Here is a 25,481-nt window from a genome sequence, read left to right as displayed (position 1 = left end):
CCTGCGCACCGCGCCATGCCGCTGTCCCGCCTCCTGCGACTTTGTGTTGTATCAAATATCGGACAAACGCAGCCGGAGAGAAGTTTTATTTAAAGCGTGGATTTCGGTAGATTCCACCACGACCGTCAATCGCACGTCCGCGTTCTGTACTGCGGTAGGGCCGCCCCCCCCTCCCCATCACCACCATTCCCAAGCAAGGGCAAGTCGGTGGTTGTGGGACGCAGATTCTCCTCCATCCCTTCTAATCCCACCCCCATTCCATCCCCTCCCCCTCTTTGCAGAGCAACGTTTGCCACCAAGGCCAGACACTCTTTACTCCTTTTTCCACTGCCACATCCGAGCAGACGCAGCGGCCAGGGCTCTCACGGACCGGGTTGGGTTTTTCCACTGGCTATTTTCCCCGAGCCGAGCCGGAACACCAAGCAGCAATGTTGCTGCTTGCCTCACGAGACATCCGAATCCGGATCGAGGCTAAGCAGGACCAAAGGGGGGCTGTGACGTCAGCTGGTACGCCGCGAGGACACGTGATTACCGCACCGCCTAGGTGCTTCCCAATTGATTTGGTCCTCGGGACGCGAGGCAGTGGAAAAATAACCCGTGCTGCACCAGGCTGGCGAGGGACGATCCTGGCGCAGCTCGATTGTGCCAGTGGAAAAAAACATCACTCGCACCCGTCGACCCATCAGCCCCCCTTGCCAGCATTCCCTCCCATCTGCCCCGATCGGACGAACGGATGGACAGGCAGGCGGTGGCGTCTCGGAAATGGCGATTAAATCAACGGTAATCAACATGGCGTCTCTGAATTGTGTTCTCAACATTAGGTTCGTCTTTCGTCGGTAATGTTTACGATATAATATATTTATTTCATTTTAACTTTCGTTCCCCTCCCCCCACCTCCCCCCCCCCATTGATGTACGACTGCTTGCTTGCTTGCTTTTTTTTACTTTTCTCTCTATTTAATAAGTGGCCGGGACACGGTGGTTTAATGGTGACTGGATGAAATGTACGTGGCTGGTGTTGCGATACAGCGGTTGGCGGAGCAAGCCCTGATAATGAGTGGCGGCACATCTGTGTTTTTTTAAATAAAACCAAAAAAAATAATGATAAGGCCAAGACTAAACGAATGAGAGAGAAACAAATATAACCCCCCTCCCGTGTGTTGTCAACTGGGTGCTGAGCGGGGGGGGGGGGGCGGTGGGGGGGGGGCGCCCTGTGGGGCAGTGGGCAGAGCCCGTGGGGGGAGGGGGGGGAGAGGGGAGGGGCTAGGAGCCCAGGAGCCGCTCTATGGCGGCGTTGATATCTCCGCCCGTCGCTATCAGCGCCTGCAGGTTCGCGTCCCGGTTCACGAAGCCCATGGCCTGCAGTTGGTCCAGCTGTGAGCGGAACCGCACCTCGGGGCTCACGATGGCACCCCCGAGTGGCTGCACTCACACAAACAAAAGACAAAGGTCGCCCATGTAGCTTTGAACTGTCGGGGCAAGTGCTGTTAACGAGTAGCATTTAAAAAGAAGGCTGACGTGGCACACAAGGGGGGTGTGGGGTGCCCAGCACCACGCCAGGCCGCCTTTGTCTCCCCAGAGCTGATGTTTACACACTGCACCGGGGTACTCCTTCAACACTGTCGACCTAGGGGAGATCTCCAGGAACGATTCCCGGTCACAGCCACCATTGTCGTTGGCTGCGAGCGGGAATAAAATTTGGGTCACTGGGTTCTTAGCGCGCGCCCGCACACAAACAAGATCGATGGAACTCTCCGGGCGCAGCTTTTTCGGGTTGCTACCGCATGCCATCCAGACAATGTAAGAAGCTGCTGGCATGTGGAATGAAACGCCGGACACCACGACAAACGGCACGCGGGGCGACCGGAAGACAGATCACGAGTTGTGTCGCACGACTCGCCGAACCTCCGCAATCGTGACCCTGCCATGTTTTTTGTCATCCATGCCAAGCGCGACCGACACGTTTATATTTTCACCGACGGTAAACTATTTTTATGGATGTCGTATAAAACAGGCAGGCCTACATCAAGGCCTTGGTGACTTATACGCCCCTGATATTAAAAACTCTCAGAACTGGAACTTTAAGAGAAAAAACACACTTTCTGTGCAGTCACTGTTGACTGGGCAGAGCCCATAAAACTCACTACACTTGAGAACAAGGTTTGAAACAATAAAACTATTTAAAATATAATAATTTTTTTTTTTACCAAGTAAGGCCCACTGAGCTGTACAGCTCTTTTTCAGAAGCGACCTGGCCACAAGTGATAGCTCAACTAAGCGGCTTATAACGTTGAAATTTCTAACAGCCAAATACTCTCAAAGCATGCTTCTAAATGTGGAGGGAAAAACCGGAGGACCTGGAGAAAAATCCACACAACCACGGGGAGTACATGCAGACTCCAAATATACAGGCATCAGTCGGGATCGAACCCACGACCTCCTGTTTTATCAAGCGAGGTAGTTAACATTCGGCATTTAATCCCAGTCATCTGAAAACTGGACTGGAAACTCGTCAAAATCCAACGTCGGTTTTGAGCCACAACGGCCATGAATTACGACCGTGTTGAGGTCTCCTTGGCTGTATCGCCTGCAGGCCTACACATCCCATGTATGATCAGTGGACTCCAGGCCTCGTAGCATTTATATTTCCTAACTTCGTGCATCGCACACGGAGATTCCCTTAATGAACTGCGCCTTGTAACCGACAATTATTTTTACATGGGAATGAAACGTTATCTGCTTATTTAGATTGCTAGCTATATTCTCCACAAAGAAGCTAATGATTATTTTTCTGGCATTCACCGTTTACTTAGTTGCAAACATGAAAAAATTATTCGTTCGACAGCACCCGTTGTTGGACAACCACGTGGTCCCAGACCGGGCGAGCCGCTGCCACAAATGAAATAGGGGCTGATGACCGTCTAACAGCGGCCATAAATAAAGCGGGCGTGGGAGTTATTCTGTGGCTAACCGCACAGCATCCTGCCTACGAGCTGCTACCGTAAAACCGTCACCGATTACCTTCAAAAACCAACGTGCGATACCACACACGGCCGACAACAAAAGCGGTGTTACATCGCAGCGGAAAACGACGGAATTGCGACAACAACAACAACAACCGGCCCTCACCTGCGAGCTGCTGCTCATCCCCGCGAGTGCCTGCAGCATCTGCTGCATGAACTCCTGCTGCGCCGGGGTGGGAGCCTGTCCCAAGCCCAGGCCCGCCGCCGCCGTTCCAACACCGCCCGTGACTCCCCCCCCCAACGTTCCGCTGCCCCCCAACGTTCCGCCCGCCGTTCCCCCGGCGGCGGTGGTCGTGGCCGTGCCTCCGTCTGTCGCCGTCCCGCTCGCCGGCGCTGCCGCCGACTCTGGCTGGGCACCGCCCCCCGGGACAGATAGTGCCGCCCCCCCGACGCCGTCAAAGCTGCCCGGCACCAACCTGCGTGGAGGACGGGGGGACGGCGGGAGGGAAGGGCTCAGCATCAAGCGATGTGGCCGGTGAAACTTCAGAGACCTCTTTCTACCGCGCAAACAGAGCCCGCGCGCCGCGGACCGTGCCGAGTCAGCCCTGCGCGGTTCGGAAAGCTACCAGTGGACTTTTCTACCGCGGAAGCTGAGCCCGTTCCCAACATGGCCAAGTGAGTGATGGAAGGCGAGAAAATGTATCGATGCAGCAATGAAGTCAGTTTCACGTGCGGGAGCCCGACGCGGCGACGGCTCGGGGTGGCCTTTGTCCAGCAGTGGACTGATCATGGCTCCGATTAGCACGGTTGGCTACGTACGGTGCAAAATAATTTGAACGTACGTACGTATATACGTGGCTAACATTGATGTGTGTGTTGGTCTCTCACCCCGGCATGAGGCCTGGAACCTCGTTGGCGAGGACCTGCAGCCCCTGCTGGATCTGCATGAGCGCCATCATGGCGCGCGGGTTCGCGATGGCCGACATCACGTCCGGGTTCTGCATCTGTGTTGGGCGGAGCATGGGGGTGACGCGCACGGGGGTAGAGACACGCACGGGGAGAGACGCGCAAGGGGGGACAGGCAAGCGGAGAAACACGCGTGCGGGGAGATGCGCACGGGGAGGGACACGCACGGGGAGGGACACAGGGAAAAACACACAAGGGGAGACATATGGACGGTTTGAGCAATGGCATTGTGTTTCCGTCCCCACACACAGCGAGTTGCATTTGAGCATGGCAAGCATACTGGTCTAGTGGACATGTACATCTGCCCACGACTACCAACTTTCAGGTAGCTGATGTAGCGTCCAGCTTAATTTGCATACAAATGGAATAGGGGTATCACGAGCTCTGGCGTTTTGAGACCAACTGCCTTTAGACTAAAATTGGAATTCACATATAATTTCAATGAATTACAATAAATTATTACAGGTGTAGAGGAGTAAAATGGGGACGTGACGTCATGTGTGCCGTTCAGTGCGATGACATCACGTCTCTTATAGTACTTCAGGGAGACCACGTGACGAAAGCGGGGTCACTGTGAGAACGGGTAGAGTAAGAAGGGTGAAGAGGGAACCAGGGGTAGAGAGGGATCGAGTAGTGAGTCTGGGGAGAAGCCGGTGGTAGCCGTAGAGGTGCTTTCTCTCCGGTCGGTGGAGTCGGCAGAGTCTCCGATCCGACACGAGAGAGAGAGAGACCGGAGCTAGTCGGGCAGGGACCAGGACTCAGTGTAGGACCCCGAGCCCCTGGGAGTTGTGTACCCTTGTGTATAAAGTGGAAGTCTGTAATAAACCCTTGGCGAAAGCCCATAACTTACCTCCGTCTCCGAGTGCGTCCGTGGGAACTCCTCAACACAGGCATGCACCAACCAATATTGCATAACATGTGCATCGTATAACCATCAAACGCAATCAGATAGAAGTTATTGAACCAGGTGACAACCCAGTGAGACCTGGGCTAGTGTATACAGTCGACGAATCATGCCGTATGAGCAGCGTCGCGGATTCGCACGTGCGGAGGTAACCCACAAGAGGCCCACGTGCAAAGAACCCCAATCGCCGCCGATTATAAAACACGTTCAGCAGTCAAACGTGGCTCGTGCCGCTGCTTACAGAGCAGTGCGCCTCCCGCACCGAAAAGTAACGAGGCACAAGGTTGGAGGGGGGGGTAGGGACACAGCCATCCTCACACCTGCTGTAGGAACACGGGGAGCTGCGTCCTCATGTGCTCTCTGAGCTGCGGGTTTCCTTCGAAGATGGGGCTCGTTAGAAACACCTGGCAGGTTCAAGGGAACAAGGTGGGGAGAGACACGTAGAATACAATCTCGCTTGCCCAGCCTCGCCCGTGACACCACTTCTCTTTAAGATACAACAACATATCAAATTTCGCGACGTGACGTTTATCTCTATAATATCGGTTTCGCCCCCGTAACTCGTCGGGGGGTTTTATCACAACGTCAAGTTTCGTAAATCAAAATAGACATTCGCACCTCCATAAGAGGTTTTTTTTTAGTTAGATCGCATAAATGCGTCATCCAAACCCGCCACCACCTGACACAGCTGAATAGTAAGGTTTGTCCTTTTTAAATCCTTTATATTAAGTTCGCTTGCTTGCTTGCGTGCTTGCTTGCGTGCTTGCTTGCTTACGACCGTGCAAATCTTTCGGTCGTTTTTTAACCCACTTCCCGTGATCCAATCGAGCTGACATTTTCCACACAGACTCGTTGTGCGAGACAATTAATATTCGTGAAAAAAAATTCCCCAAATTTTACACTGTTAAGGGAAAACAAATTAAATATTTAATTACCAATTGCTTAATACTGGCAGACAATCATCTGACCCATAGGTGGCAGCCATCTCAAGCCAGAGGACGAGAAGACTCTAGCCGCCACGCATATAAAGGATTTATAGTGAAAAACTTTGTTTTTACGGGTTTACTTGTTAACACGTAGGCTTTCGCGACCAGTATTATTCATAATATAGGTTTTTGGGTCAGATCACGTTATTTATAAATGTGTCGTAACCCTCCACCACCCGACACGGCCAAACAGTAACAAATGTGTCACGTTTTTCAAAGGACAAAAACCTATATCATGAGTATTATGAAGGTTTGTCCCGTCAACAAAACGTGCCAATTCGTTACTACATCAGCACACCGGTGCGTTGGAAGAGTGACAAAGAGGCGTGTGACCGTCGGTGAGCGAGTGGCCGAATCGAATCGGCGAGCGTTGTATCATCAATCACCCAAACCGTTTCATGTCGAGTTTCTTTCGGGTGCCGTGAGGTAGGAACTGGGGGTGGCTCCGCTCCAGATATGACGGCAGGATTCCAACTTGAGCTACAATTGTGATTAGACGGTCGCAAGAGTGCCGTTGTATATTTGAAACGTTAAAAACTCAAGTTTCGTTTACCATCAGAGGGAAAGAGAGGTGCAGGGGAAATCACACCTTGCCCTCCGCTGCATGGGTAGGTCGGGAGCTTCATAAAATTGCGCTATGATCTACCAACCCTCACCTCCAAAGTGCTCCATTACAGGCATGTGCCACCAGCTTATGTACGGGCGTGCGTGCGGCTGTACGTACGGTTGTGTGTGTGCGTGTGGTCGTATGTATGGTTGTGCGTGCGTGCGGCCATAGGTACGTACGGCGGATGTGCGTGCGGTCGTACGTACGCTTGTGCGTGCGATTGTCCATACGGTTGTATGCGTGCGTGCGTGCATGCGGCCGTGTAAACATGTGCAGCTGCCGCCAGGTGCGTACCTGCTCAGCGAGCGAGGGGTTCAGGGCGAGCGCCTGTAGCATCGCGGGCATGTACGGCGCCGACATCATGTTCTGCATGAGCTGGGGGTTCGCCGCAACCTGCCTCATCACGCCTCCTGGGATCACCAGCATCGCTGCCACACGCGCGCACACACGCACACGCACACCAAACGCACACGCGCACGCACAGGGAACAAAGACGCCCTCCGTTTAGCCGTGCGGACCTGCTGCGACATGCGCTGTTAGCGACTGACAATTAACGGGAGGCCCCCGACTTAGGGTCGCATGTACGCCCCAACTCCCGCGCCCCACCACAGCCACTTTTATCGCCCCCTGGTGGTGGTGGTGAAACCGAGGGACGCGGCGATACGAGAGACCGCTGCCACGCTGGTCAGCGTGGGTTCGGTGATGGTTGGGGACGATAAGAGAGTACGACAACGCATTTTGCTACACCGCCCTCTGCTGCCCACCAGGTAGCACTGCAGTCCACACAAGGTGGTCGCCGTCCCAACACTATCCAGGGTTTGACCGGCTTCCGCGATCCGACGAGATCGGACGATTATTATCATTTAAAAAAGGCAAAGGTGCAGCGCTGCAATTTCTTACTCACGCCACTGCTGGAGGAAGGGCCTCCAGTAGAGCGAGCTCCATGAGCCCATCTAATAGGGCGTTATTGGGCCTACTCTCCCACGCTGGCCAGACATGTTTAAAGAGGTGAGAGTACTGCACTTAAAACTCCACCACGTGCAACCCGCCGATTAAATTAACTGTGGTGAAGCCATACCCACAGCTTGGTATACAGAGGGCGGCAGAGGCAGCGGGGCATTTTAAAAACTTGACCCACGGCTTCAACTGCCACACCGGGGGAGATAGAATCGAACCAGTGACATCTCGGTCGCGAGCCAAATATGCCGCTCACCATCACACTGCTGTGGCAGCAGCAGCAGCATCCCTTAGTGCCGCATCGTCGTCATCAAAATCAGAATATTTATTCATACTGGAGGAATCCGATGAGCTATCAAGCTCTTTTTCACAGATGTCAGGTCAGGGCACGGGGTCAGAACGTTAGAGGAACAAACAATAGAAAAACAAAACTCAAGATTTGTTCAAAAGCGTCCCTCTTACTTCCGGTCATCCTAAAATCCGTAACCATCCCCGCCCTTCCCCTGGCTATCAAAAATAACAGCGCGAGTAAAACGCCGGCACCACCGACCGGGATGGATGCCCAGCGGGTTGGAGACGCTGGGCGTCGCGCCGGGCGTCTGCTGCTGGAGGAGCGGCGAGGCGGGCGAGGCGGAGCCGGGCCGTGGCGACAGCGCCGGCCCCCACGGGTTGGGCAGCGGCTCGCGGTTCTCCGTGCGCGACGGTTGCCCCTCGGCGTTGCCGCCGCCGGGCGCCGTGCCGCCCGTTCCTCCCGAGCCCGCGTTGCCGCCGGGGCCGCTGAGCAGCGAGGCGAACGGGTTCCCTCCGAACTGCGGGGGGGGCGGAGCGATGGTGCGGGGGGGGTGGGGAGTGATGCAGAGAGATTGATGGATGAAGAGGCGGATCGTTACCGTGCGGGGCGGTAGACGGTTGTCTCCCTTCTCGTGGTGGCTCCCCCGCCCCCCACCTGTTACGTCTTTTCGTGTCACCTTAAACGCAACTAATGTACCGTAACTCGGCCTCGAAATGGACGTCGTCAATTCTAATTCAAGAAAATAAATAAATGGTTCGTTCCTAAATTCCCCGGTTAATTGAAAAATGCGTACACACCGCATCTCAGCGCTACTATTCTATAGCTCCTGCTGCAGCCAAGCCAAGGAGACCCCCAGCCCCCTAGTGGCAGTTGTCCATGTACATCAGAAGGTGCACCGGACTGCCCTATCCTCATGCTGGCCTGAGAAAACGTTCCGTCGTTGCGTTTGTTAATTTCGCGCGATACACTACCATACCTGCAGCTGCATCAGTAGTTAACTGTGCGACACCTCCCGAATCAACTGCATCAACCGAGTCGCCTCCACCACTCACATTACCCTTTACACCAGCTGAATCATCTGCCCCAATTGCATTCATCCCACTCTTACGCTTATGTAGTGGCATAGCGCCGGCTGCTGGCGGAAAAGGATAACTGCTGCGTACGGCAGTAATCACGTCAATAGGCCACGATATATACGAGAGGGGGACATCTAGGGGAAAGGTCACAGAAGGGGCCCATCGGGAAACCCCGGGAACCCGCTAGTAGGTTCCAGAAAAGGGGCGTGGCCGGGGGCGGAGCAAGGCCACGCTGGGAGTATAAGAGGGCCCCCGCCCCTCTGTGCGGGACCTCGGGGATGTTGCTGGAAGTGGGATCCCCTTCGTGCTACTCAAGATCATCGTCGCCATCTCCTCGTCGTCGTCTCTGTCTTCACCATCCCGGGGCGCTGCTAGTCAGACAGCCTACCAACTGTTCTAACCAAGTAGTGCCGCCGACAATAGACGGTCTTAATAATAAGTGCACACTCAATTGGGTGTGTGTTATCCCGATGGTGCTTGTTAAATAAAAGAGGTGCATCCAGTTATTACGGTCTCCGAGTTGAGTCACTACACTCATATTTGTCCCCTGCACATCATTGAGATAAAAACTTCGTTGCCTCAACTCCTCGCATCACCTGAATCAACTCCATCACCTGAGTCAACACAAAGTTGTTGCGATTACTGTTGCTAACGTTTGGCCGTTGATATTGAATACATGAGCAGTTCACTGGACAAAGGCTCCTCTCTCTATTAGTCCGGCCAGCCAGGGTTTTTACTGCATTTGAAAGTACAATCGCAGCACGTGACATTATCACGAACCATTAGCTGCAGCACTTGCAACGCTCGTTAACATCCCTCCGCATCCCTTACCCCCCCTCCCCCCCTCCCCGCCACCGCCCCCTCCCCCCTGTGTCGTCACCTGCTCCTGCGCGGCGCTCAGCATGGGCTCCTGGATGTCGGTGTACATTCGGCGCAGCGCGTTGTACCCGCCGGGGATGCTTTCCAGGTTGCTGAGCGCGCGGTCCTGGTTTCGCATCATTTCCTGCATCATGGCCGGGTTGCGTGCCAGTTCCATCGTCTGCGCAGACGCACGCACGGAAAGATGAACAGACAAATGCAGGCATGCACAGAAGAACAGAGGACCCGGACGCATGCGCGCAAACGACGCGCGGATGGATGGACGGACGGACGCACGGAAACGTATGGAGGCATGCAGGCAGACACGCGCGCACACACACACATACGGCACACATACGTATACACACAGGCATACACATGGACACATGCACAGACACAAAAGAGAGATGGACACAGATGATGACATGCATAGACACAAGGACAGATAAAAGCAGAAACACACAAACACGAGGGCATACACACACACACATACAAACGGACGTACAGCCAAATGCACACACAGAGAAACAGACATGCAGTTACAACGATCGGGAAACCCACGCTGAGACACGGATGCGTGTTGCACAAATGGGGCAGCGAGTAGGTACAGCGAGGTCCTCAAAATACCGGGCGAGTTCAGCGGCAGGGTGTCCTGATATATCTATTTTATCTCATAAGAACCTCGTTATTTCCATGAAGACCAAACTTAGCTCATTACCCGCATGACCACTGGGAGTATTAGCACCACCAACACCATTACCAGCATCGCCTCCAACCCCGCAACGGTTTCAAACTCACCCCGAGGGACCTGCGGGGTCTGTAACCCGCCTGCTGTACTGCGTCTCACCTGCCGCAGCAGCTCGGGGTTGTTGAGCATGTGCGTGATCTCGGGGTTGCGCTCCATCAGCTGCTGCATCTGTGGGTTGGTCATGATGAGCTGCCTCATCATCTCCGGGTTGCTGATCATCGTCTGCACAAAGGGGTTCTCCATGACCTGCAGTGGAATAAGGTGGGTTTGTGGGGGGGTGGGGGGAGGAGGCGTGGGGGAAGGGGGTGGAGAGCACAAGGCATGTGGTTGAGTGCCACGGTGAGGGGTGCTACGGCGGCTAGGAGATGTTAACTACCTCGCCTGGTATGCAAGCGGTCGTGTGTTCGATCCCGACATTGACGCCTGCTCTATATTTGGAGTTTGCGTGTGTCTCTCGCTGTGGTCGTGTGGATTAGGGTTTTGTTTATAGTGTGATACAACAAAACTATTCTGAACAACACAGAAGCACGGTTACAAACAGAAGGATGGCACGATTCCAATCATACCTTGCATGCACGTCATGTTTTTCTTTTTGAAACAGTTGCTAGGCACAGGCCCAAGGGCCCAAAACGTCAAGCGGCCAGCAACAAGATAATTAAGAGGAGACAGGCTTCTTGAGTTGAGCAACGTTATTATTATAATTACAAGAACCTGGGGGGGGGGGCGATGGGAGGGGATTTCCCAAGCGAAGCAGTACCAGGGAAGAAGCGGAAAGAGAAGCGTGGTGAGTGAGTAGTTGAGTGAGAGTGAGTGAGTGAGCAGGTAAGTGGCTGGGTGAGTGTGGTGCTTGAACACAGCATGGATGAGGCGAAACGGTCCGTCTGGTTGACCCGAGTCAACAACATCATGGGGTAGAGGAACCAAAGAGCGAAGTTCGCTGGAACAGTGGCCATGGTGATAGTCGAAGTAGAAATAGAAGAGTGATAGGAGTGAAGTAGATATAACCACCACATTGCTCGTACAATGTGCTCAGCCTTATGGTGGTGACCGTGTGGCGGTAACATTCACCAGGTGGGTGGAGTTTAGTTCGGCGTTGTGAGCCGCAAGAGCCGTGGGGCCAGCCAGGGGCAGGGATTCAAACCTGGCTGAGCAGCTCGGGGTTGGACATGAGCTGGCGCTGCATCTGCTGCTGCATCTCCATGAAGTTGGAAGAGCCGACGCCGAGGTTACTGAGGCTGGCGAGACCACCGAGGTTCCCCCCTGCAACCACAACGGACAGCGAGGGCACAGTCACAGTGCGTGAACGCGTGAACCTCATGAACCTCATTCGCTCCGTCCCTTCCGCCCACAATGAGGGGGCACGATAACTCTCGTAAGGACAACGCGAAGCAAATTAAACGTTGGCACAAAGTTAAGTCGCAAGTGAGGATTAGTGTAGGGGAAGCCTGCGCCAGTCAGAAGAAGCGAGGTGACCTCGGGTGACACTAGCAAGCGCCATCCTGACAAGTCCCCCATGATGAAGCACAAGCGTCCGAGTTGTGGGAGGATCTGGGTTGCTCGCTCATCAACGGAAGCACCCCGACAAACTGGTCAATGAAGATGGGGGAGTCATCACCTAATGGGATGGACAGCGATGACAATTAACGGCTTAGCATATTGGCCAAAATATATCAAAAGGGGGTGAACCAAAACTGGCAGAGAACACTGGAGCGTGAAGGAGCCAACACCACAGCATCTTGGCCACACCGGACGAGCCAACACACCACCGCCGCCAAACCATTCAATCACACCACTCCACTCAATCACACAGCCACACAGCACAACCACACCACTCCACTCACCGAGGAAGAATGGCGGCAGGCCGGGAAGCGGCTGTGTGGGGGGTGGTGCGGTGGTGCTGCTGCTGCTGCTGCTGGAGCCTGTGGAGGTGGGTGTGGTGCTGGCGCCCGAGGAGGTCGCCGCCGGCTGTGACGCCGGCTCCTGTGATCTGGGGGTCAGATGGAGAGGGACCAGCGAGGGTTGTTGATGGGGGGGGGGACAGTGGGGGGGGGGGGGGTCAGAGTTTCAGCAGTGGCAGAGAAGTGATCTTCCTGTTGTTGTTGCTGTTGCATTTGTTTTCCACGTGAATTCTTGAAACGAGCCATAATGCTGGATTCATCACCACGAGCCCTTCTCCGTTATAAAACTCAACGTTTAACCTACTCATGCCGGCTTGTGCCCACCCTCAGAGTCGGCCATATTTGTGGAATACACCACGCCGCCGTTGACCCTGGCCATTGACCGAGCAACCCAACGTTCCTACCAGCTCCCTCCGCAGGAATGTGTTTGCATACACCCCCACCCCCGCCGCCGATCTCGAATCCTGATGGGGTTCAACAATGACGTCATCCTGCACTATTGAAGTCATGATTATTCTGTCAAATCGCCCGAAGATGCAGTAATTTTAGCTGTGACGGTCCCACCTGATGACAGAGACTTGTGTTGCCTCCGAAACGTCGTGATTTATTATTTTATTTCCATTATTACTTTTATTAACTTTTAATTTTATTTTTTACCTACGTGACTTTATATTTCTGGATTATCTGCAATTTTGAATTATCCGCGGCCGTCCTCCCCGTCATTAGAGCAGATAATCAAGTCTACTGTACATACATATGGTTAATGATCACATTTGGCATTCTTGAGTGCACCGTAGTCTTGAACAATGTCGCTGAATGATCTCAAAGTCTTTATCAGGACCCGCTAATTCCATATTATCACAGCCAGTCATGATTTTGTCTTTGACGAAGTAGGCAGGTCGTCGTCGATGAAGAATTTTCATCGCTCATCGTCGTTTAAAAGCGAAACGCTACGCCGCCGCGCGGGTTACCCACCTGCCCTGCGTCTTTATGACCAGGTGAACTGTGAGACCATCCTTCACGCCGTTCTGGCTCAGCGAGTCCGGATCCTTGAGGATCTTCCCCGCGAAGATGAGCACCAGCTGATCGGGCTGAGCCTTGAATCGCTTCGAGATCTCCTCCTTGAACTGAATGTGCACGGGGGGAGGAGCAAGAGCCGGCAATGTTTTTGTTATTCTACGTTTGTCTTTAGCCCAATTCTATCTCGACTGTGCTACGGATTGTCATGTCGAAGAATTAATTCGGATCTCTCGCAGAAGCAGCACACCCCTTGGAGATTCATTTAAGCGAATTGTGGTCCACGCAGTCAAGGCCAGCACTCCCCCACCCATCCTGCTCCAGATAGTAATGTTTTAAATATTCTTAACAGCTGGAATTTAGCCAAATTAAGTGCACAATTAAAACTTCATGAATATAAAGTAATTCTCGAGGTGTCAGGCTTCGGGACTCCGGCCAGCCATTATCAGCCAGCACCTTTGAAACCCTGAGCCACCTGGGCTTTACCAAGAGGCCCTCTTTTAACACGATTAAGAAACCAGGGGACCAGCATTGTTGAGTGTGTGGAGAGCAGGAACACAGTCCTGCAGGTGTCAGTGTCCCACAGGTTGGGTCTCGTGGTGCGCGCCCGTCACCCGGTGCTTTGGAGGAAAGGGTTGGTGGGTCATACGGAGCTTTATGAAACTCCCAAATCCACGAGGATGCGGTTCGTCAACTGGTGGCCCACAGGGCGCACTCAGGGGTAAGGTTTGCGGAGATGAAAAGAGGTACAGACGAGTGAGATGAAAGAGAGTCAAACAAGAAATAGGGATGAGAGAGAGCTGTCGACAAAATATAAAGAAGCCGAAAGTGAGATAAGCACGAGCCAGATTGTTGGTAACGTGCATGGATGGTATGACGTCTAATGGTGCTGTGAAGTCAAAGAGTCTGTAAAGAGACACTATGATGTTAAGACACGGCACGAAGCATGAGATCACGTGTCCCAGCAGCTCGCACTAATTTTATTGGTAAAATATATCATTGGAAGACGCCTGCACTAGGAAACAGTGCTTATGAGATGTGTTATCCCCACAGCCAACAGAGGTTTGTTTGTATGAGAACTTCTTTCGCACCGTACGTAGCCAGCCGTGCTAATCGGAGGTGCGGGTTTTCCTACCGACTCGAGTTTTCCTCCAACATGCAAAACGCTACTTACAAAGGAATATCCGAAACATCCGAGTGATCCACAATTGATTTGTGTCAAGATGGCATAAGTCAAATGTGGGTCGTAAATCCTCCTCCACCTGAAACACCCAATCAGCAGAGCTGCTGGGTGAACAAACGTGCCGATTTGCGTCCGCTTCAGCACATGACCGTGTGCTGTACAGCGATCCACGCACATTGAACTATTTGTGTTGGGCTGAGGAGGGTCTACGACACACATTTTACTTCTGTAATCAGACCCAGCAATCAATTACAAACAGTAAATATTGGTCGTGAAGGCCTACGTGTTCAATCGGGAAAAGTAAACCTGAAAACGCGTATGAAAGAGTTAATGTATGAAGAGTTAACTAGATTTCTCAGATAAATACAAATAAATATGTTACATTGAAGTCTCTCAACTCCAGCCAAGACCGACACCAACGAAAACAACCGAGTGCAAGCGTGGCATGCAAATAAGATAGGCGTGCCCGATTTTCTGGATCATCTACTTAATAATCTGGCGTATTTTAGTCTGTATATATGTGTACGCATAACACCTCCTAGATCGCTCTAGCAATTGAAACGAACGAGTTCGTTGATCGAAAGTTTGTGATTTGGAAATGTACGCACGACGTCGAAATAGCAACAACAAAAAGACTATCAACTTCATACGGCCGCTGATGCGCTTTGCAATTTACAATAACTGCCACGTGATGGGAGCCCCGTTTTCAATAATCACACAACAGGATTGGCGAGCGCCATTTATTACGGTTAAATCTCAACAGGCTTCCCAACAATTAGGCGAACATTGCACCACCAGCGGCACAAGTGACGCTCTCGTGACGTTGAGGTGAGGAGCGCGCGAGAAGCGGCTGGAATGTTCCCTGGCATCATCAACCCTGGGTCCAAGGTCTACTGACTGTAGCCCCCACCCTCCTCCCCACGTGCCTGCACCGATGCCACCGTAATGCCCCCGAGTTCCTCATGCAACGCACGAGTCAGAGAGGCAGAATGCCTCCAGAGCTCCCGTGCTTACCGGATGACTCATCATCATCAGCCATGATCAATCCCACTGATGGGCAAGGCCTCCCCGAGCCGTTACCATCTCTCATGATAATCCGCCAAGCGCCTGCACCATTAGCTTAATTTTTTCTTGATCCATCCCCTAGGCGCGTCCCCTCGGAGGAATTCCATTCCTTGCTTGCCGCTCCCCATCACTATTCTCGACCATCGGCCATCACCCCTTCTTGCCATGACGTGTCCTGTGCCCAAGCCCACCGACTTTTTTTCAGTGTGTCAGTTCAGCAAGATCTGAACAACGCGACAGTCCGGGTGTTGTACGTAGCAGCGATGGCCATAGTTGTCCACTTCATACCCATGTAACGCCGACAACTGTGGTTGGTTTCTTTTTAAGCTTTATTCATAATCAAATGCAAACTTAATTTGTAAACATCAATTATCGGTCTGCCGTACATTTTTTTAATGCCGAACTATAAAGGCAAAGGTTCAGCCCTGTGCGTGTGTATCTGCCTGATCGCATTAGCCAACGTGCTGACTGATGAGCCCATACACATACATAGGCTTAGATGAGCAACTCAATACACTTGTATAGTGACCCATACACTTACATAGGCTTACATCTGCTAAGCCAAAAGCTTCATTATTTGCATAAGGTCAGTTGCTCAGATGTTCTCTCTCCATGTGCTTCTATTCTGTGCCTCTACTCTCGTTACATCCACTGTCCTCGCCTCTCGTTAACACCACATCCTGTCATCTCACCCTCGGTCTCCAACTCCTCCCTTCTGGTGCCTTCCCCAGAATGAAACTCAGATTCAACAACAGAGATAAGCGTAAATAACGATGGCCGGCCACAATTCTCCATTAGCAACATTTCCCAGTTGACTGCGACATAGACTCGCATTCAACGGTCAAGGCCTTTGAAAGTTTTAACTCTGTGAAAACAAAACTGATGCCCAATGCAGTAATGAAGAGTTCTCACAATTAACACCCGCAGCAGATATACCCACTGACTAGAAATGTTTTTATACGGAAAAATAGTGCGTGCTGGGATGAATGGAGTGCAGTTACTTAGAATGCTGTCACCAACCCAATCTCTGGTTCACCAGGAGATCCAAACAAACTCCTTAAGACACCCATGTAGTGTATGTGCATAGTCTTGTTCGCAAGAATACCTGGTCAACAGATAATTAACAAATGTGCCAGGATATGTTACCCTATGTTTTAAACAGCAGATGGGTTATATAATGCAAGCGCCGAGAAATAAATTACTTTGCGTCCATGTCTATGCAACTCCTCTTATCCGTGAAATAATGTGGATAATAGGGCCAACTTGGCATTTCCAGGAGATCAATTCTGGGTGATTGATCTGTGGATAAAAGTGGATATGATGAATTTACTACAACTTCTGGGTCACACCTCTTATCTGAAAACAGGAAGCATTCTTTAGCGGATATAATATTTTCTTGCATCGATTAGGATATGGATAATATAAATGACTATATCGTCTACTCTGCGAGTTAAAGATCTCAGCTCGGTCACCAATTTGTTTCTCCATTTCATCTGGCTAAATTCCAGTGTTTGAGAATTGAAAAAAAATATCGGATGCGACGGACATTTCCCTCTGCGGCAGAATGGATGGTAATGTGCTCACCCCTAAAAGTGATGTCATTGTGGAACGCGCCGATGATGTCCGCTGGCCGAGTCGCCTTGAAAAGAAGAGCATCTTAGCTCAACAAACTTTGCTGGGGAAATACACTTATACTCTTTGGTTCTTTCGGTAAAGTCACTGCTGGATTATTTTTTCCTGCCTGAGGACGACCGCTTGTGTTGCGATCGAAACGTCGTGATATATCAGTTTTATTTTGTTTTAATTTTCTACCCACGTGACTTTACCGAAAGAACCAAAGAGTATGGATTCCTGCAGTCACGAAAGCTTCAGATCAAGAAATACACTTATGATTCTACAGTGTGGACCAGAGATCACGAGAAGGGATCTTGATGGCAGCTCTCTTGATATCCCTTTCCGTCGTTGTCCATACTCTAACACGAATGGATGAACTGCTGTGCTAAAATTCCCAATGGTGTCTTCGTTTTAATGGCGCCTTTGGCACAATCTGGTTCAACTTGATGACAAGAGACGATAAATTTAAGTTGTTCGTTAAAGCTAACTTTAATTAATAACTGCATGACTGAGGCCTAACAGTGAGAACACATTTAAGCATATCCTCATCTGAATACTCATCATACAAGTAGCCACTTAAAAACAACCAGAATCTGAATATTTATTTATACTGGAGGAATCAGATGAGCTATGAAGTTTTTTTTCTTGACAGATGTCCAGTATCGTGATTGAACCCACGACATCCTGCATACCGGGCAAGGTGGTTAACATCTTGCCACCGTTGCATCCATAATTACATTACAACACAACAAGACCGCGATTGCTAAATATTTGAACACCGTCTATAAGTATATTCTTTGGGTCTTTCGGTAAAGTCACGTAGATAAGTTCAAAGAAAAGAACAAAAAATTACGACGTTTCGATCGCAACGCAAGGGGTCGTTATCTGGAGGAAAAAAAGAGAGAAAAGCTGCTGAGGCAGACTGTTTTAAAGATTTGAAATGGGTGTAGCCCAAGGCTCATACACGAAGTGGGCAGTGCTATTGATGTTAAGGTGAGAAATCATCATGTTAATGTATGTGCCTATGGCTATGATCACACAGAATGCACCATCCCTATCTCGCCAAATCTCGGAAGCTATGCAGAGTTAAGCCTGGATTTAGTGGATGGATGGACGACCACCAGGATATCATAGGTGGACTTTCAACGGGTTAACGTGGTGGGCAGGAATAAAATCCATTGCTGTGCTGTTCTTATATGCGTCAATGTGCTTCCCCCATTCACCAATCTGCACTGCACTATCGTGGTGGTCATATAACCAACCTGCCCCCACGACCGGTACGGGGGGTTGGAGTGGCCCTCATCCAGCAGTGGATTGACATTTACCCAAGTTCACATTGCAGAGAAACAATGTCATGTCATGGGGAACTTGACATTAGTCGTAATGACACCGGGGGCTCAAGACAATGGGAGGGGAAGGATGACTAGATGATTGCCAGTGTAATATTAGTCATCAGTTCTGACTTTTAAGACCGTCAAGCAGTTTTGAACGTTACATCACAACCACGGAAAACATTGTGAAACATTTAAAACGATTATGAATTTTGATTTAAAGCTTTTGTGACTGCAGGGATTCGTATCCTTGGTTCTTTCGGTAAAGTCACGTAGAAGGGAAATAATAAAATAATAAAAACGTCTTGAGAATGTTTATTGTTTTATATTTTTATTATTTTATTATTTCCCTTCTACGTGACTTTACAGAAAGAACTAAAGATTATGATTAAGAATTAAAGAATTTGTCTATTCAAAGAGAACGGACGTGTAAATTGCCCCCCCCCCCCCCACGTCAAAAAAACACACAGACATATATTGATGTAAAATCTGGTAAACATATTTTATGATAAATCGAATGTTTGTTTCGGGACTAAAGGTAAACGCCGGTAGTCTTAAACAAGGCCCAGGCAGCGATTTCGATGCATTTCGAGTGCAAATACCCCCCACCCCCCAACAAAATCGTGACTTTTGTTTGACTGCAGGCATTAAAACGCAGATATAGCTTGCAGGAGGCATTACATTAATCGACCTAAGTTTAAATACACGTTTAAAATGTGTTTCGAAATAAACCAAAATCGCGCCTGTACGCGCCGAGGCCTACACGGCGAGGCCTGCGCTCGCCTAGTTCGACGCATAGCTTACGACTCGATATTGTCCTCGAATAAACTACGTTAATCTACCATTACAATTGCGACTTACAAAAACCCACCACGAATACGTTAAGGCGGAACAATACAATGCGGGCGATGAATGTGAAGATGTTTAAATCGCGACGAATTTTTTCATGGGTATTTGGTGGTACAGTAATATATACTGTACTGTTAAACTGCTTGCTACCTTGGCAGCAACAATGGGCCGTCATCATAGCATAAATAATGTCCTTAACAAATAGTGTTTTTAAAACTATACGCTCCAGTATTAATTGTTAATAAAACACCGTATTTTCATAAGACCAGGGCCTCTCCCACGCCGTGCCAGTTCATGGGGGGGGGGGTGTTTGACCATACTTCACCACGCTGATCAGTACGGGGGGGATATGTAAAGATTAAATGCCTTATCGCGACGTCCAACGTGGTGAAGTATGGTCGAATAACCCCCAAAAGGCCGGGGGCAAACGCTCATCCAGCGGTGGATTGACAAAGAGGGCCGTACTCGCAACGTACGTGTACCAGAATGCGTTTACATAATTTTTAAAACATCGGAAAATGACTGTAAAGGGGTAAACGTCACAAACTACAGCGATCTAAGGGGTACATCCAACGAAGATACAATTTTTAGCGACGATTAAATCAGCTGGGAGGATTATATGGCAACACTGCGAGAGATGGTGGCGGATTTAGGAAGGTTTTCATCCAGCAGTTGATTAACCATGGCTGCTGTTGTTGCTGATGATGATGGGAGCTTTAATTGTACAAGATGCATTTCAGTATAACAGAGGATGCGTTTAATGTCCTAACAACTCGCCCTTACAATGGGAATGCAGAATTCATCCCACATTGATAACCCTAAGAGCAAAGAACTTACATCAACTACATATTTCTCGTGGGGTATTTAAACAATTACTAAACACTAATGTCGTTGAATTTGAAAAATCATTGCCCATGATATAATTGTTTTGGTTAGAACGCGTAAATATAAATGTGGTGTCGTTAAACCCGCCACCACCCGACACAGCCAATTAGTAAGGGGTTTGTCACGTAAAGCAGAACGTGGCCAATTCGTTACTTAGTACAGCAACTAACCGGTGTGTTGGAGAGTAAACCCACAACATTTACAATTCGAGCGTGCTGTACTAGTAACGAATTGGCGTGGTTTTTTTACGTGACAAACTTTACGAATTGCCAGTGTCGGGTGGTGGCGGGTTTAACGACACATTTTCGCAATGTCATCCAAAAAATTCTTATGGATATTGATCGCGAAAGCCCTACGACTCCGTGTTAAACCGAGTAATTGCATTTAGGCTATTTGTTATTTGAAAAACACGTTTGTTGTTAACATCAGTACTGATAAACAATTATCAACACTACTATAGCGATTTTTTTTCTGAACCAGTACTGATGATGAACGTAAATTACTGTACGTGTTTAAAGAGGATATTTATGATAATTTACAGTAATCAGTGGCATGCTATCAGTAACGAGCAGTGAGAATGTGTTTAGTTACGTGGACATTATGCGACTATTAAAACACTGCTGATGGTCACGAGTGGCATTAGTATTCATATAGTGTCACTGATGACCACCGTAGACTATTCAATTCAATGACTAACGTTAAACATAATGAACATGCGGATGACCAAATCACCCGGAATGTGCCCCATCTCGTAAAATATCTGAAGCTATGCAAGCTTAGAACATTAATATTGCTAGTTTGAGGATCCATTATGCGCAACAGGTTGCTATCGTCTGCTTCGGGGCCACGTTGCGGGCAGTAGTGAGCAGTATACGAAATGCAATTGTGTACTGTACTTCTATGCTCCCAACCTTCACACCAACACGTATTGACCAGCGTGGTGAAGAATGGTCAAACACCCCCATGACCAGCTCGGCGTTACGAAAGCATTAATCCAGGAGGATATTTTGCAATATGTAAATGAGTGTCAATATTGAGCACACTCATTGAGACTCTACATTGCACAGGACAATGTTGTTATCAGCAGTGTTCGAATTTCAAACTCTCTCATTTACACTTCTAAACATTTATTACGGTCTTGTGATTCGTAACGGTGTTAGTAATAGGCACTTGAGCTCTTTGGAGTACTGTATGCAGGAAATGAAACAATGCTACTATTCAATGGGTGTTAAAATCAGTCAGGAACCAGCACAACATTCAATTACGCACATCACTGATGATATCCCGGCAGCGTTCCTGTGACTACAATCATAGTTAATGTTCCATCAACGAGTGGGCCATACTTGACACGTTACCGTCGAGTGCATTGATTGACCACTTCTGCGTCTATCATGAGTCGTGATGCTGGTATAATTACTGCAGTACACTCATACACAGCCTAATTCTCACATTGCACATTTACCGGTGGCTGTCTACGCTGTGTTGTACGGAATCTCCAACCCTCCTTATGCGTCTCGGTCTACAGCAGCGTGAATACCCCTGCACCTAGTGTACATCTCGGTCAATCCACTGCTGGATGAGGGCCTCTCCCACGCCGTGCCAGGGGTATTTGACCATACTTCACCACGCTGATCAGTACGGGAGGGAGGGGTGGGATAGAGAAGGCAGCGATCATAGTCGAACAGTACAACAATTAAGTTTGTGCCCTCTACTGCCGATCGCTTGGCAAGCACCACCGTCGTGTGGCACACCCAATTCTCCATGTTACTGTACTTTAACCACGGATGCTATCAACACACTATCTATCATGCGTGTTGCTGCAGTTCAGTAACATCAAGAAAATACAATAACCACTATCTTATTTAATGTAATGGGCAGACTATAACAGTGACGTACCGTAGTGCCTAACATTAAGTGTCCAGTCTTAATTCACACAATTGTGAAGCACTAACTGGTACTAGCAGCGGTGGTGATGATGGGTACCCAGGAAAGCCGCAGTCAGCCGTAGAACTCTGATGGTATTTATATGACAAGTGTTTTAAGCTAATTAGTGATGAGTTGTGTTTATTAAACACGTGGGTGGAAAACCCACGCCCCGCGAAAGGTCAATACTCTTGAGATCACCGGCGAATACGAATTCCTTCCCAAGCCTACTTGGAGAATCTATGAGTCGCTGTTCATTAGCCATGCGAATTCATCATCACCAAAGTCTACGCGAGCCACATGCAAACACTGTGAGTGGCCAATCTAATTAACGCTTCGTTCAACCTTCGCTGCTACCATAAGTCGTGATGTAAATACTGCTTACTGCAATGCACTAATTAGCAGAGGTGTGGACTCGAGTCATGTGACTTGGACTCGAGTCAGACTCGAGTCATGAATTTGATGACTTGCGACTCGACTTGGACTTGCATAACAATGACTTTGTCCCACCTATGAGATGTGGACTCGAGTCATGTGACTTGGACTCGAGTCAGACTCGAGTCATGAATTTGATGACTTGCGACTCGACTTGGACTTGCATAACAATGACTTTGTCCCACCTCTGCTAATTAGTGCCAATTAACACCGCTCTTGTTAAAGTTCACCAAGACAGCAAAACGTCGTGCCAGCAATAGGATGAGGGCACTTCATTTAAACGATACAGTACTTAACCACGACCGACACTAATCATACTATTACTAGATCACCAGTAAACACCATGCACTGTATATTACTTAACACTAAAACGTGTTTATTAAAGCCCCACGGGACGTTTTCACGATGACAGTAACGCATGACAATGCCCAGCATTGGGATGAGTGGCCTCTCAAATCCACCCAACACATAACCCACTGCTACTGTCAATAGTAGTATTGCAGAATCAGTAACACAGACTCCCTCATTGACCCCTCTCTCTCTCTCTACACATTAACCACTCGATCTTCGTAACGTAACCTGCATGCTGGACACGTTTAGAATACCAGAGTAACGTAAAGTGGTGGCATCAGCCCTGGGCCTAATTCACACTCTAACGCGATCGTCAACGATACTAGAACTGCTAGGCGAGTAACAAACACCATACCCAATGTAACAAACACCTTAAAGTCCCAACAATAACCGCGTGTTAGTAGCGTGACGTGAACGCTGGGGCCTCACGTCAATAGGGCATTCGCACCCAACACTCAACCCCACGATTTATAAATCCCACAGAGTAACACGGCGGACGCGTCTACGAAACTCGTACGACAACGCAGCGCCAACAACACCAACAACAAGGCCACGGACACACACAGGCCACAGGCCACGGACACAGGCCACGGACACAGGCCACGGACACAGGCCACGGACACAGGCCACGGACACAGGCCACGGACACAGGCCACGGACACAGGCCACGGACACAGGCCACGGACACAGGCCACGGACACAGGCCACGGACACAGGCCACGGACACAGGCCACGGACACAGGCCACGGACACAGGCCACGGACACAGGCCACGGACACAGGCCACGGACACAGGCCACGGACACAGGCCACGGCCGTGTCAGCCCGTAGGGGCGTGCGGGCGGGCGCGGCGCCGGGGCTACGAAGGGGAGGCCCGGACCCCGAGGCCGCCATGTCCCGCCGGTATCCGCCCCCGTCACACGCACCTCCTTCACGGTGGACGAGGCTGCGATCACGAAGTCCTCCTTATCCTTGGGCGTCTTCACCGTCACGCGGATCTTGTCGCCCTCCGCCATGGCGAGAGGGGAGGTTGCGTGCGTGGTGGGTGGTGGTGGGTGGGGGGGGAAACCGGTGCCGATGAGAGCGAGCGGCGAGTGAAGGGAAGAGAGAGATGACGAGAGAGACAGAGAGAGCCAAAGCGACCACCACCACCACGAGCACCGTAGCCGCCACTGCAGAGCCACGGACCAACCGCCAGGGGACCAATCACAGGCGGCGACGAGCGTCACGTGACGGGCCGAGGCGAGTTGAAGTCCCCGGGCGTGCCATGTTGCGTGGGGGCAGAGACATTTTAGTGCCGCATGGAGCGGAGGGGGAGAGGGGTTTTTTAATTATTATTATATTTGTAAAGGAATTATGAAACGTATTTTTATTATTATTTTACGTTTTTTATTATTATGACACGCTTATTATTATTACACGTTTTTTAAATCAATATTATTGCACGCTTTTTATTATTAGTATTACACGCTTTTTATTATTATTACACGCTTTTTATTATTATTACAAGCTTATTATTATTATTGCACGCTTTTAATTATTATTATTACACGCTTTTTATTATTATGATTATTACACGCTTTTTATTATTATTATTACACGCTTTTTATTATTATTAGAAGTTTTTTTTATCATTATTATTGCACGCTTTTAATTATTATTATTATTACACGCTTTTTATTATTATTACAAGCTTATTATTATTGCACGCTTTTAATTATTATTATTACACGCTTTTTATTATTATTATTACACGCTTTTTGTTATTATGATTATTACACGCTTTTTATTATTATTTGAAGTATTTTTTTTATCATTATTATTGCACGCTTTTAATTATTATTATTACACGCTTTTTGTTATTATTATTACACGCTTTTTATTATTATTATTATTACACGCTTTTCATTATTATTACACGCTTTTTATTATTATTACACGTTTTTTTTATTATTACACGCTTTTTATTATTATTTTACACGCTTTTTATTATTACACGCTTTTTATTATTATTATTACACGCTTTTTATTATTACACGCTTTTTATTATTATTACACGCTTTTTTATCATTATTACAAGCTTTTTATTATTATTACACGTTTTTTTATTATTATAAGCTTTTTATTATTATAACACGCTTTTATTAACTCGCTCTGTCTGTTTTATCCTCAAATCTTGTAAGATAATTTTTACCCACTTCCCAATATGCTATCGACTGCAAATTTGGTATACTTATGTTATACTGATGACAATACAATATTCTACCATTAAAAATAAAAATTATATATTTAAACATTATTTTTTATATGTTTCGGCTTGGGTCTAATTGTCCACGCTCAACTGAGGTTGGCTGTAAATCACCACGGTCCATTGCGTTATGGCAAGCTTCGGGGCCACTTTCTGGAGTCGTGGAGTTCTGCCATTACTAGTACGGTACATTCCATTAAAGCGTGTTTAAAAAAAAGTATTTTTTAAATATTACTTATTATTTGGCTCTGGTCACCGCTTGCATTGAAAATCTTTGCCTCCCCCCCCCAGTGGCGTCTCAAAAGGATGAAACGGCGGCGCCGTCAG

At 49.0% G+C, this 25,481-nt stretch overlaps 1 protein-coding gene across 2 annotated transcripts; it reads right to left on the bottom strand.

Annotated features, from left to right (window-relative positions):
* Positions 1 to 71: 71 nt before the first annotated feature.
* On the bottom strand, positions 72 to 24,110 carry LOC144950794 (ubiquilin-1-like). 2 transcript variants are annotated; one of them, XM_078880888.1, is made up of 12 exons: positions 23,833 to 24,110; positions 13,230 to 13,381; positions 12,198 to 12,343; positions 11,498 to 11,616; positions 10,456 to 10,602; positions 9,631 to 9,789; positions 7,933 to 8,191; positions 6,720 to 6,853; positions 5,153 to 5,236; positions 3,851 to 3,966; positions 3,129 to 3,438; positions 72 to 1,421 (listed from the first exon to the last, which is right to left on the bottom strand). In XM_078880888.1, the coding sequence occupies exons 1-12, from the start codon at positions 23,920 to 23,922 to the stop codon at positions 1,263 to 1,265; spliced, it is 1,875 nt and encodes a 624-aa protein (XP_078737014.1). In that variant the 5' UTR covers positions 23,923 to 24,110; the 3' UTR covers positions 72 to 1,262. The 2 variants fall into 2 exon arrangements, with proteins under 2 accessions (XP_078737014.1, XP_078737015.1); XM_078880889.1 differs by having other exon boundaries at positions 6,720 to 6,835; positions 23,833 to 24,109.
* Positions 24,111 to 25,481: the final 1,371 nt, after the last annotated feature.

Source organism: Lampetra fluviatilis, chromosome 59, assembly GCF_964198595.1.
Source record: "Lampetra fluviatilis chromosome 59, kcLamFluv1.1, whole genome shotgun sequence".
NCBI classification, from domain to species: domain Eukaryota; kingdom Metazoa; phylum Chordata; class Hyperoartia; order Petromyzontiformes; family Petromyzontidae; genus Lampetra; species Lampetra fluviatilis.
This window is presented reverse-complemented; position numbering and strand designations above follow the sequence as displayed.

What these genes read in the sequence shown, in the direction of transcription:
- LOC144950794 (XM_078880888.1), bottom strand. Translation starts at nt 23,922, where the DNA reads ATGGCGGAGGGCGACAAGATCCGCGTGACGGTGAAGACGCCCAAGGAT. An exon ending in ACCCCGAGCTGCTGCGGCAG is followed by an intron (nt 9,790 to 10,455) that starts GTGAGACGCAGT and finishes GCGTCTGCGCAG; the next exon opens with ACGATGGAACTGGCACGCAA. An exon ending in TGAGCGCCGCGCAGGAGCAG is followed by an intron (nt 8,192 to 9,630) that starts GTGACGACACAG and finishes CCCCCCCCGCAG; the next exon opens with TTCGGAGGGAACCCGTTCGC.